At 37.3% G+C, this 13,464-nt stretch overlaps 1 protein-coding gene across 1 annotated transcript in view; it reads left to right on the top strand.

Moving 5' to 3' along the window:
• Positions 1 to 13,464, top strand: part of LOC124802781 (Down syndrome cell adhesion molecule-like protein Dscam2) — an 866,453-nt gene that overhangs the window by 738,491 nt on the left and 114,498 nt on the right. The window contains exons 24-29 of the mRNA XM_047263777.1: positions 732 to 874; positions 968 to 1,124; positions 1,234 to 1,503; positions 2,071 to 2,302; positions 2,398 to 2,574; positions 2,692 to 2,858. Of these exons, the coding sequence (XP_047119733.1) occupies positions 732 to 874; positions 968 to 1,124; positions 1,234 to 1,503; positions 2,071 to 2,302; positions 2,398 to 2,574; positions 2,692 to 2,858 (1,146 nt within the window). The remainder of the gene's footprint in view (positions 1 to 731; positions 875 to 967; positions 1,125 to 1,233; positions 1,504 to 2,070; positions 2,303 to 2,397; positions 2,575 to 2,691; positions 2,859 to 13,464) is intronic.

The following is a 13,464-nucleotide window of genomic DNA, read 5'->3' as shown; positions in this document are numbered from 1 at the left end:
TGTATCTCTGTTAGTAGTAAAATTTTTTAAACACCCACTGATTCCACAGTAATGGTGATTTACAAAGTAGGGAAGGAACTTCATAAAATTTATGAAGCAGACTTACACAGCAAATTAAAGCATATAATAATAATTAGTAACTGAATACTTTATGTCAAAATTTTATGAAAACCTAATGAAAATGTTTTTAAAACGTGCGTTTTCTTGGTGTCAATAAGTGAGCATCAGAGAAAGACAATTTGGGGAATTTATTGACATATCATGCAAAGAAAATGATTGTTCACTTGCAAACCCAAAAGCTTGTCAATCAAAATAAGTGCTGTTGTGGCACTATTCCATGCTGTTGTCAGAAAGCAAAAATCTTGCAAAGAAAAAATGTTATAGTGTGAATGTTTAGATACTATTACTAGAACAAAGAAGGTACAGACATCTGTGGCATCCTAATTTAAAAAACAAACAAAAATGTGACGCTGAAAAATAATAACAGTAACTGAAATGAAGAAGTCTTATGGATATCAGGCATGCACATTAGGTGCAAATGCATACACATTACATGCAGATGTGTTTTTTTATATAATCCTTGAGGCACTGTTACATATTTACAAGTTCCTGTTGTAATGTAATGCCACAATTAAATCAATTAGTCAACATATTATTTTGAAATTCATGGTTCTGCTCATTACAAGCTCATGAACAGTCCACCGAGTAAAACTTCTTTGAAAAATTTCCAGTTCCAGAAGCACCAAATGCTGTAAAGGCTTTGGTAATGTCAAGTGAATCAATCCTTGTCAGCTGGAAACCTCCAGAGCAACCAAATGGAATTGTTACTCAGTACACAGTCTATGTTAAGGAAGACAGTGAAGCAGCAAAGGAGGTAACTAGTTTTTAGTCAAATTTATAATCAGTCCATTGAACTGTTTAAGACTGCACAAATTGTTTTACCCCATTCTTATGGTATATTCCCCAGGAGGAACCCAAAAGTCAGAAGGTACCCCAACATCAAATGAGCTATGAAGCTTCTGGGCTTAAGAAGAAAGAGCAATATGAATTTTGGGTGACAGCATCAACTATAATTGGTGAAGGTCAACCTTCAAAACCTGTCTCTTTGTCACCTAGCCCAAGAGGTAAAACTGTTCTGTGTCCAACTTTGATTAATTTTGTATTTTCTTTTCACTATTTATTATGACAAGAAAAATGTACTCCATTTCTTCAGCCTTTGCCCTTTCTTCACAGTTCCAGCAAAAATTGCATCATTTGATGACAACTTCACAGCAACCTATAAGGAAGACGTGAAATTGCCTTGCCTTGCAGTTGGTATTCCTCCTCCAGAAGTTGTTTGGAAAGTGAAAGGACTTGCTTTTCAGCCAGATGACAGAATTCGACAGTTGCCTGAAGGGTCACTCTTCATTACATCTGTAACAAGGCAAGATGCTGGAGAATACACATGTACTGTGGAAAATTCCTTTGGTCAAGACACTGTTACTCACAGATTGGTTGTGCATGGTATGTTTTTATTTTTATGCATGATACTCTTCTATTTATTAGACTGTTTCAGGTAATTTATATTGAATGTATTAAGACTTCGATGCCATCTCCTTCAGGACTTTCTTGCAGTATTCTGTTTTTTAGTACAGTCTTAACTGAGTCAACAAAATTATTTTTGAACTGTACTGTGAAAAAGGGGTTGACCATTGTAATGAAGGCACTATTGATTATCCATGTACTTATTTTGTACCTCTAATGATTAGTAATACAGAAGTTGAATGAATTCGATGTGCATTGTGCTATTGTAAAATCAAAAAAACAGTACAAACTCCTTGTAGTATTATTGTGAAAAATATTACTTCACATCGGGCTTTATTTTGTCTATTTCTGTTGGGGCTATATTTTTCTAACTCTACTCAAACAGTAGCATTTCAATTTATTGCATTTAGATTAAAATGGTATGTCCTGTTTATGTGTAGACTAAAATCTTTTACCCATAACAACACATATTGGTGAAATGTAAAATTTTAAGGCAACCTATATTGTTTTTATCATAAATGTAACATACAGTTTCAATTTTTGTAGCACCACCTCATAAACCACAAGTCACTTTAACATCTACTACAACAAACTCAATCACAATAAAGTTACGTCCACATCCAACGGATAATGCACCTTTACATGGATATACTATTCATTACAAGCCAGAATTCGGTGAGTGGGAAACAGTACAGGCTGGCAGCCAGACACAGACTTTCACCATTGAGAATCTCTGGTGTGGCTCACGTTACCAGGTGTATGTCACGGCTTATAATGGGTATGTAATAAAAAATTTAAAAAAAAACTAAATTCTGTTCAGGCACAGTTTGATATTACATGTTTCTAAATATGTAACTACATTTGTCATAACAGAATTGGTACTGGAGATGCCTCAGACATTTTGAATACAAAAACCAAGGGTGCAAAACCTGGTATACCAGAAGCTAGTCGTTTCATTGAAGTTTCATCTGGCAGTATCACTTTACATTTAAGTGCATGGTCTGATGGTGGCTGCCCAATGCTGTACTTTGTTGTTGAACACAAGAAGAAGTAAGTATAGGGGTTTCGTCAAGAAATTTTGCTTTTGGAAGATATATTGTGTCTATTATGTTTCAAAATATGTGTGAGAATCACATTTATTTACATAAAGGATATTTCAATGTCTAGGTCACAGACAGAATGGAATCAGGTGTCTAACAATGTGAAACCAGGTGGCAATTTTGTTGTTTTGGACCTGGACCCAGCTACTTGGTATCATCTTCGTGTCACTGCTCATAATAATGCAGGTTTCGCTGTGGCTGAGTATGAATTTGCTACATTAACTGTGACTGGAGGTAAATATAAATTCTCTAATTCAAATTCCACTCTTAAATTAATCACACCATTTGTACTACTCTATATCTATTGCAGGAAGGTTGGTGTTTATGTGTTATGTTGATGTTATCTACATTATCATAAGTGCTCTTTGTTGTTGTAATTGCAGGTTTATCTAAAAGTGGTGTATAAACATAGAATGGTACTAAATGAATTTGTATTACTTTTACCATACAGTGTAAAGCAGAGGAGTCCTAAATTAGAATTGCTAACATTAAGTTTTCCTTTTTCTCTCACCCCCTTCCTGCCCCCCCCCCCCCCCCCCCCCCCCCCTCTTATTTTTTTTCTGTCCTTAGACTCACACATACAAAAGAAAGAGTGGATCTTAGTGCAGTTTTCTTATGATTTGTTTCTCTGCTAATATCTTGTCAGTAATTTGTGTCTTTCATCACTTTTATTTATAATATAGCAAGTAAAACAGTATTCAAATGGAGCTTCAGTTGCATGTCAGTAAGAATGTTGGGTAGCATAACTTATCTTATTACAATGTCTTAAGTGGCTACGAAGTCTTTCGCGACGTATTTCTTGAATAAAAATCTCTCGGTGTACGTGCCGCGTCAATTCAGGATAAAACTCCAAGCTTTCAACCACTGCCAGAGTAATAGCCCACGCATCGAATTACTGGGACTCTGTGATCCAGGAAGCAGTCGAAATTAGACTTAGCGATAATAACTTTCACAGAGACAACGGTTATGCACTTAGCAACACTTGGAAGAGTGCACTGGATAAAGAAAAATCGCAGAGAAAAACTTCCTGCACTTTACCTCCTGATTCAAGGGATGGCGCTGCAAGCAACGCAGGATAGAAACTACATCTATGGAAGTAAAGGGCACCACTTCACTACGCGCCTTATCACTGTTGCTAAGACATATTCCAGCCCATCAGAAGCTGTCCTTTGCATATAAAAGTGGGAACCTCGCTAGTTCACGACAGTCAGTTTTAGCCCTGACAACGACCCTGGAAGTATGGTCGAAAGCTTGGAGTTTTATCCTGAATTGACGCGGCATGTACACCAAGAGATTTTTATTCAATGTCTTAAGTGGTTTAAGATTTAAATTGTGCATCGGTACTTGTGCTTATTGTAAGGTCCAAAGTAGCCACTGTTCAAAATTTTCATAGCAAAATTTAATGTGATACTCAATGTAATGAGCACATTGCAATAGATTTGTGTTATTTATCTGAGGAGACTTGGAAAACTAGATGTGACAATCTTATAAAAATTCAAGTAACAGACAGAAAAATGGGACTAACAATCAGCAGTAGTTTTAATATCTGCCCAAATTAATTTTTATGTACTTACCAAAATAGGTCTGTTTCAGGATCTCAGAATCTTAACACATAACAATATCTTATTCTTCAGCAGAATTTATGTCCCGATGCTACACGGTTCAGGACATAACATTATTTCAATTGTGTGTCATGAGTAACATTTCCTCTATATATTGGTATTCTGTGTTGATGAAACAGGCATGAAATTCTGCCTTGATTGTAACATTAATTTAATTTGTTAAGCGTTATATTTTAGAAACATGAGAATGCAGTAACCCTTTTCTGTAGCACAATTGACTCAAACTAGCCCAATTGAGAAATATCTGCAAGTGCTGGTACAGTCAGTCATTTCTTACCTATTTATTTACATGTTTTGATGTGTCTATTTGTCCTTCTGCTAGTTTTAAAGACTCATAATCAGACAGTTGCAAGTATATCAAAAACAAAAGAAAGGTCGTTGTGAATGGTGCAGCACTGAGTGAATGTTGACAGGCTTTTTATATCCAAGAAGACACAATCAAAGTTTTGAAATATCTGCTTTATCAATTACTATAGTCCGTGTCATGTAGGAAGGCAGCCTACTCTTCATCTGTTATGCACATATCCCTCCATTAACCACTAGCAGAAAATAATATTAATTCTCTTTCTGAGCAGCTATCCATGAAATACACCTAGGTGGTGGCAATCTCTCTTCCCACATGCTACACTGATGGCATTCTTTGTGACAATACAGTTTCATTCGCTGAGCAACTGAGCTATTCATCCAGATGTCGATGTTATTTCCTTGTAGCAGTATTGCTGTGAATGTGTATCTGTAAATATGTTAGTGCGACTGCCAAATAAATATGTCAAGTATTCTATCTATCTATCTATCTATATCCGAATCCCGCTCCAGCTACTGCCAGGTCTGGGTGCTGACGAGTTCTCTCCATTTGGCTCGGTCCTCCCACCACTTTTCTTCCTCCACTTGCTGCCAGGTCACACCTCTCCTTTCAACAGATATTCTCACTCCCATTTTCCACCATGTTCTTGGGCGCCCTCTAGGTCTTTTCCCATCCATCTTTAGTTCTTCCATAATTTTGGGGAGTCTCTGCCCATGCATCCTCTTTAACATGCCCATACCATCTTAATATCTTTCTTTCAATTTCTTCTCAAGTGACGGCAATAAATGCAAAGTGCTCCACAAGCAGGTGGGGAGATGTGTTTGCTGCATTTATAACTTTTTCAGATGTGAATCTGAGAGTGGGACTCCTATTGTTGACATTTTGAAGACCTACAACAAACTACAGAAGTGTGCATTGGCAAGAGAAACGTACAGAGAATAGTAAACAAAAATTTACAAGCTGTAGAAATGTCAGGAAAAGTTGGTTTTGTGTCACAAGAGACTTGTAACACAAATATATGGCTTTGACAAGGATGTTTTAAGGCACTCTGTGTTTGAAATGTGTATAGATGATTAATACCCAACATCCCAGAAACTTTTTATAATTAGCAAGTAAGGTAAAGACAGATCGCTCCCTACCGTAAACCCAACAGGTTTAGTTGCAGACAATTAAATGACACATACACGTTAGTTTTCGGCCACAGCCTTCATCAGAATTTAATTGTGCCTGTCTGCAACTTAATGTGTCATCTTTACAGTAAGTAGCAATCTGTCTTTTTCATACATCCTTGATATTTGAACCCATGGTTTCCATTGTTTGACTCATTGTAATTGTGCATGAGAAAATTGCCTTCAAATCACGTGCTACATAGATGCAAAGAAATTATAAAGCATTGGTTTCAAATATGTTAAATGTAATGATGGAAGAATGCTTTTAATGGAAGGAAATGACATAGGTGCACCATGACCCACATTCCTGAGAATGACACACAGGATAAGGCGATAAGTTGCTCCAACAGTGTATTACCTGAATGAAACATGGTTGAATCAGAATCATTCCAGCAAAACCTTGTGGAAAATGAGTGACGAAACTGGCAGTTTTAAAGTTTGCATAGGAAAAAGTTCTCGAGTAAGTGTTATCTTCTGGTTTTGTTTCAGCGAGGAAGCTAGTAGTAAGATGTAAGAAAAATGACAGTGACCAGTGACTACCTTTCAGAAATGAATACAGTCGGTTTGGAGAACTGGTTCACTGAACAGTTATCACAGTTTTTACGATTTGTTCCAAAGATGGTCATTGTAATGGACAATACCATTTCAGCTGTTACAGGTGCAACACTAAGTACAAACACCAGGAAAATGGATAGTGTGCTCTGGCTTAAGAATAAAAATATTCTGCACAGTATAAGCCAGACTTGTGATGAACTCCTGCAGTTTGTTAATTTACACAAGTCATGTGACAAACTGTATCACTTTCTTGCATGTGAATGTGGCCACACAATTTTGCTTTTACCTCCATATCACTGTCAGTATAATCTAACTGAATTAATTTGGGCATAGGTTAAAGATTATGTAGCAGAAAAGAACAAAAAACTCAAGGTAACAGACAGCTGAGCATGAAGCAGTAGACATAATCTCCCCTTCATCATGAGCAGACTGTGTGCAGCACACTGTAAAGCTTCAGGAAGAGGGAAGTGAAGATGGTTGTAAGCCTTGTAACTATCACTGAAAATTTGCAACCATATAGTTTACACATGGACTCAGACAGCAGTGATGATGTTGTTTTGTTGTAGATTTTAGAACAAAGTAAGGTAATAGTAGTTATTGTCTCTAAAGACTAATGATTGTTAAAAAAAATTATGTTTGTCTACATATCACTTGCATAAATAGTATATGAGAACTTCCTAGTTTTTATTGATTGGGAATTTGTGCCCCAAAAAGTATGCAGACATTCACTTACTGTAAGTGACATAGCTAAAATTATAATGTGTTGGCCAAGGATAAGCAGCTAGTTTGTTAGCTATGAATTTTAAGCTTTTCCCAGCACTTGCTATGCTCTATAGTTCAATTCTTTTATCTTGGCGGCTCGCGCATGCCCGCCCAGACGCTGGAGATTGCTGCGTTGCCAGTTGCACACGACGCACGCGCCAATAGAAGCAGCGCCATAGTATAGCATAGTTCACAACCTTATGTGTAGGGGGGAGCGCGCAGTTCATGAAGTAAAGCCACCACGGCCGCATTAACCCTTTCGCTGCTACAAAGACGTGCTCCCTGCATTCCGCACTGTGCGCGGTTTTGTCACTGCACTGCTCGCCTGTGCAGACACATTGTGTTCCGACTGCTTTGACACTCTTTATCATTCGGTTCCACAAAAACTATTTGGCTCAAAAATTAGATTTTTACCTATCTTCTTGACTGATACCTTCCCCCCATAAATGACTTAATTTTGTTTCGATGTTCAACGCAGTTATTATGCACGAAATTTTGAAGAGTTTGCAGAGGTAAAAGTCCATAGAGTATATTTTCTGTATGGTCGATTTTAGTTGCCACAATGGTGAGAATGAAATGTGGAGAAGATACCTATATATTTCATTTAATTTAAGTACCACATAAGTGTCGTATGTAATATTGAGAAATATTCCACCTTTCGCGACTGTAACAAAAGTTTTATTTATACTGGGCACGTTTGGCTTTATTTTAAAGCACTTCAATCAATCAAAAGGAAGTAGACAAAATACATTAAACAAAACTGTGGACTCAGAAAAACATTAGGACTTGAATATACCGTCTGTCAGTGAAGTGCTCAGAGCTATGTCAAATATAATTTTGTGTGTGGCACACACAAACAGCATTTATTTGCTAAAACACTGATGAGCCAACACAAACATTGAATATTGTGCTACCGCAGCACAAAACTACGAAACGTGACTTGGCAATGGAGGACACAAAATACAGTCCTCTTATGATGCTTCAAAAGAGAGAAACGCGTCTGGTCTAAATTAGTCGCTTATTACAGTTGCAGAAGAGGGATATATTTCAATACCATTGGTAAAACTGCGACTGTGGAACAAAAACAAGAAATAGAACGTGAATACCATTGTGTATGTGCCATACCTTTCACCGATGGAAGTGCTTTAAAATAAAGCCAAACGCGCCGTGTGTATATAAAACTTTTATTACAGTCGTGAAAGACGGAATATTTCTCAATATTACATACGACACCTATGTGGTACTTAAATTAAATGAGATATTGTTGTTGTTGTTGTTGTTGTGGTCTTCAGTCCTGAGACTGGTTTGATGCAGCTCTCCATGCTACTCTATCCTGTGCAAGCTTTTTCATCTCCCAGTACCTACTGCAACCTACATCCTTCTGAATCTGCTTAGTGTATTCATCTCTTGGTCTCCCTCTACGATTTTTACCCTCCACGCTGCCCTCCAATACTAAATTGGTGATCCCTTGATGCCTCAGAACATGTCCTACCAACTGATCCCTTCTTCTGGTCAAGTTGTGCCACAAACTTCTCTTCTCCCCAATCCTATTCAATACTTCCTCATTAGTTATGTGATCTACCCATCTAATCTTCAGAATTCTTCTGTAGCACCACATTTCGAAAGCTTCTATTCTCTTCTTGTCCAAACTATTTATCGTCAATGATTCACTTCCATACATGGCTACACTCCATACGAATACTTTCAGAAATGACTTCCTGACACTTAAATCTATACTGGATGTTAACAAATTTCTCTTCTTCAGAAACGCTTTCCTTGCCATTGCCAGCCTACATTTTATATCCTCTCTACTTCGACCATCATCAGTTATTTTGCTCCCCAAATAGCAAAACTCCTTTACTACTTTAAGTGCCTCATTTCCTAATCTAATTCCCTCAGCAGCACCCGAATTAATTAGACTACATTCCATTATCCTTGTTTTGCTTTTGTTGATGTTCATCTTATATCCTCCTTTCAAGACACTGTCCATTCCATTATTGTTATACAGTATTGTTATACAGATATTGTTATACAGTAAATATTATATGAAATTTAGGTATCTTGTCCACATTTCATTCTCAACATTGTGGCAACTAAAATAGACCATATGGAAAGTATACGCTATGGACTTTTACCTCTGCAAACTCTTCAAAATTTCGTGCAATGGTTTACTACATTTAATGCTGCATATCAAAACAAAATTAAGTCATTTATGGGGGGAAGGTATCAGGCAAGAAGACGTGTAAAAATCAAATTTTTTGGCCAAATAGTTTTTGTGAAATCGAATGATAAGTGTGTCAAAGCAGTGGGAACACCATGTGTCTGCACAGGCGAGAAGTGCAGTGATGACAAAATCGCGCACAGCGCGGAATGCAGGGAGCACGTGTCTGTAGCAGCGAAAAAGTTAATGAAGAGGCAAAGCACTAGAAATTTCATTCAAACGAATAAAATTCGTGAAGTAAGGCACTCCAATATTGTTTTTAAATAAAGAAAATATTAAACACCACACAAGGTTTGAACTCATAGCCTTTCACTTGGCAGCCCAACACCTTAACCGTTCCGCTACCTCAGCTCATGGAACAATGTAACTCCATAAGGACTCTAACACGTCACGCAACTACTTGTAAACACTGTTGGTGTGATTATGAATTACTCACGCTTCGTCGAAGTACAATAGGAAAGAAACAATTACCGCTGTTCTTTATTGCGAAAAAGCAGTTCGTGACATTGAAACAAACACCTTTCCTTGCTATCGCCTGAATTAGGAGTCTTATTGCTTGTTTGGTTTAATTAATTAATAGAATATGAAGCAATTGGTATAAAGAATGCTTTTTCCAAACTTTCTGTAAAAGAAAGTCTGCTATCAAGACATTGCTTTTGTTCTATTACTTTATTTATGACTGAACATTTCTAAAACTGAAGACACTCGTCCGTGCTCTGCACTGCTGTCGAGATCTGGCAACGTCGTTCTCTGTTCATTGGCTGACTGTGTTTTGTGACGTCAGATGCGCAGAACGAACCTAAACTCGGCCGCCAAGATATATGACGCGCACTTTAGTAACTCAAGAGACTGCGACCACATCAATTTCTCAAAAACTCAGATATTTTGCAGGTAACCCAAGTCATTTTCCAGGCACAAATTTGAAAATGTCGTGAAATGATTTGGGTGGGAGGTGGGGGTTACCTGTCTAGAAATCGGTGGTTTTTGTCATTTTTGTGCAACATTCCCTTGAGTTATTCAAAGAAGATGATTAGTTGTTTACTTGTTCCATGGATGAGAGACACACCTAATGATGCAGGAGGCCTACGGTGATGAGTTCTTAGCTGTAATCGGTGTTATGAATGGTGCACATGATTTAAAAATGGTCAGACGGCATTTAAAGATGAACCTTGTTCAGGATGCCCTTCAACATCTAACGATGATGCTCACATCATGAAGGATGTCAAATCAAACACCATTCGGCTGTCCAATTGTTATTTTATTTGGCTACCAGTTATGGTGCTTTACTATGCCATCTTCAGGCTCCCTGACCAACATGTAGGAAGGTACCAACCTTGGTTCTGGTCAAAATAGGGGCCAGCATTCAAAAACTGGTATGTGTAGATTTCTGCATGATACAGTGATGACTGAAGATTGCTTTATTTGACATCCTGTAACAAACACCCAAGTCCTGCAACCATCTCTGAAATGATGGACATGCAGAGACCTTATGTCAGGAATGACATTGAAATTGTACATGCTAATCAAAGACTGACTGACTGAGAGATTGCAGAAGAATGTTAACATTTCAATTGGATCATGTCATGAAATTCTGACACAGCATCTTGGAGTGCATTGCGTTTCTCCAAGTTCGGCCCACGACTCATGAGTCATGTGTGGCTGTTGCACAAATAATGAAATCACTGTCCTGCCTCATCCTCCGTACTCTCCAGACCTGGCCCCTGCAGACTTTTTTTTATTGCCAAGTTGAAACCCCCATAGAAAGGATGAAGATTTGCAATAGGCGAGGTAAAAGAAAAATCGCAGACGGCGCTTCACGCAATCTAGCAAGAGGTACGCCAAGACTGCTTCAAAAAGTGGAAAGTGGTGGGAGCAGTGTATCAGTTATGGAGGAGAGTATTTCGAAGGAGACCATGCACAATAGGTAAAAGATAAGCACAGAAAACTTTTGTGGACAAAGTTCTGGAATTTTTGGGAGAGACCTCATGTAATGCTCGTTGAAATGAGAAGTATGACAACCTACTGACCATTTACTCAATATTGTTTTGCATTAGTCTTTTTGAGCTCAGTGAATTACACTTAGCTACAGTCAAACACACTCACACTCACACATTATAAAATTACACATTAAAAAAAATAAAAAAAAATCCCAGGAGCAGAAGCAGTTTTCAAGCAAATATAATTATTTCAGTTCATGTTTGAAGCTAATTTTATTGTGCATTGCAGTTTTACTTATAATTGAGTCCAATTCTCACTAAAAGGCTAAATGTTGTGACCAGTTGTGATGACATTAAACAATAGTCTTTTTGAGAAAAAAATTCTCTCACTGTCTTCTCAAAGCTGTGTCAGGTGTTCTCGCCTCCCAACATGATGCAGAAGCTGCGAATCAGCAGACACAGTGTCACCAGCACATCTCTCACGTAGACAATTGATCGAAATGGATTTAAAATTCTTTTTGCTCTCATAGATATAAATGTATAATACAGTGTACAGTACACAAATGAATGTGACTGTTGTCTACTGCAATACAGTCTGGCAATGCGGACTTTTTCCACACTGTCTGTCACCTCACATGTGCAAATCTCATCCCCTCCACACCTCACTATTACTCTGCCTGTCTGTATGGAAGCACCTTTCCATTCATGAAGCAGACTATAGAAGAGTGTCACTGACTGCTTATATATGTTCTGTTTGCAAAATACCAAGGGCTCTTGTTGAGCAAGAAATCTAGGAATATCCTATAGTCTACTCCACACTGATCTCCGCGGGATTCTGGGAATAATATTTCACTAATTTTAACTTGTAAAGAGGTGTATAGTCAGTTGTTTCACATGATTCAGCTAAAATGTGAATAATGAACGCTATTTGACATATCGAACTTTCTGTCACAAACTTCACAAATAATGTAGTTGTGTATTGATCAAAATACCAGTGGCTGCAACCACAGGAAGTACTCTGAAGTAAGTGAAGTAAGGTTTATGTTAATCATAGATGTTACATGAAAGCACTTCATATTTCTGTGCCACAGAAGCAAGTGAATGAATTACCTGACCATATCAGAAATAACTATGTATTGAACCTTTTTCCCACAATGTTATCTACTTCATCTGTATGCCCATGGTTCTCTAATATTGTCCAATCAAAAGTGGCCTATTAGATGCACTATTTCTTCGCACCAGAAAGAACAGCTTTATGTTGCCCTTCTATTCCCCTTAAGTTGGTAACCAAACCATATGTATCTGTTCAGTCCATTTCTTTCACATATCATGCATGTACCTATGACGAATCCCATAGAAAAATCATCCTGTGTCTCCTCTTAACACTACTTACTCAATGTCAGAAACAGATCTTTTTAGCATAGTCCATATCAATTCAGGGTAGGCTAGGAAGAAATCTTACCTTCATAGTCTCGGATGTTATTGAATTTAGCATATGTTAAAATGAAGGACTAAGTAAGGCACACATTTTTGTTTGTTTTCTCCAAAAAAAATTATGCACTGTGATACAGTCCTCCAAAGATGACACTGCACATACCATTTTGAATATACGAATTTTGGAAAAATTTTTAAAATGCTGTATCTCTGGAACAGTTCTAGACATTTTGTTGGGGCTTCTTTTATTTGAAAGGATATTGCTTTACGATTACAATCCTCCATTTGGACTTATCTGGTAAAGTTCTTTTACTATAGCCTTCTGAACTTTTTTTATAATTTATGGGATTTTTTTTTTCCCTGGAATGCCAATCTATAAAATTTTAATTTTTTTCTGTTGATTAGTACCATATAGTTCTACTTTCCTTGAAAAGGAGAGCTTCCACTTTTAGGATGAATGGGTATTATAAACAATTGAAATTTTTGCCATACAGAAAACCTGTTTTATTACCACATTGTCACATAACAGGCTCATAAAAATGAAAATCTAGCCTTATTTAACATAATTTTAGTTTTGAAAGGTGAGTAAGAGACTCATTTTTGAAGCATTTTAAATGGTTCCAAACTGTATGTGAAAGGTTCAAAGACTTAAAGGTTTCAATTTATACAACTTCTGTGCACTCTGTTTTGTACTGAAATTAGCCAGTCAATGAACTAAAAATGTGTTTCACTGTTTCAGTAACTTCCTTTGAAATAGAGCGATACCTTCCTGTTGAACGAATAGGAACTAGAGCACTACAGTCTTCAAAATATTGTGAACAGGAAGTGTGCACTGA

The sequence above is a fragment of the Schistocerca piceifrons genome, chromosome 6 (genome assembly GCF_021461385.2).
Source record: "Schistocerca piceifrons isolate TAMUIC-IGC-003096 chromosome 6, iqSchPice1.1, whole genome shotgun sequence".
NCBI classification, from domain to species: Eukaryota; Metazoa; Arthropoda; class Insecta; order Orthoptera; family Acrididae; genus Schistocerca; species Schistocerca piceifrons.
Note: the sequence above shows the minus strand (reverse complement) of the source record. Positions and strands in the feature narration are given on the sequence as shown.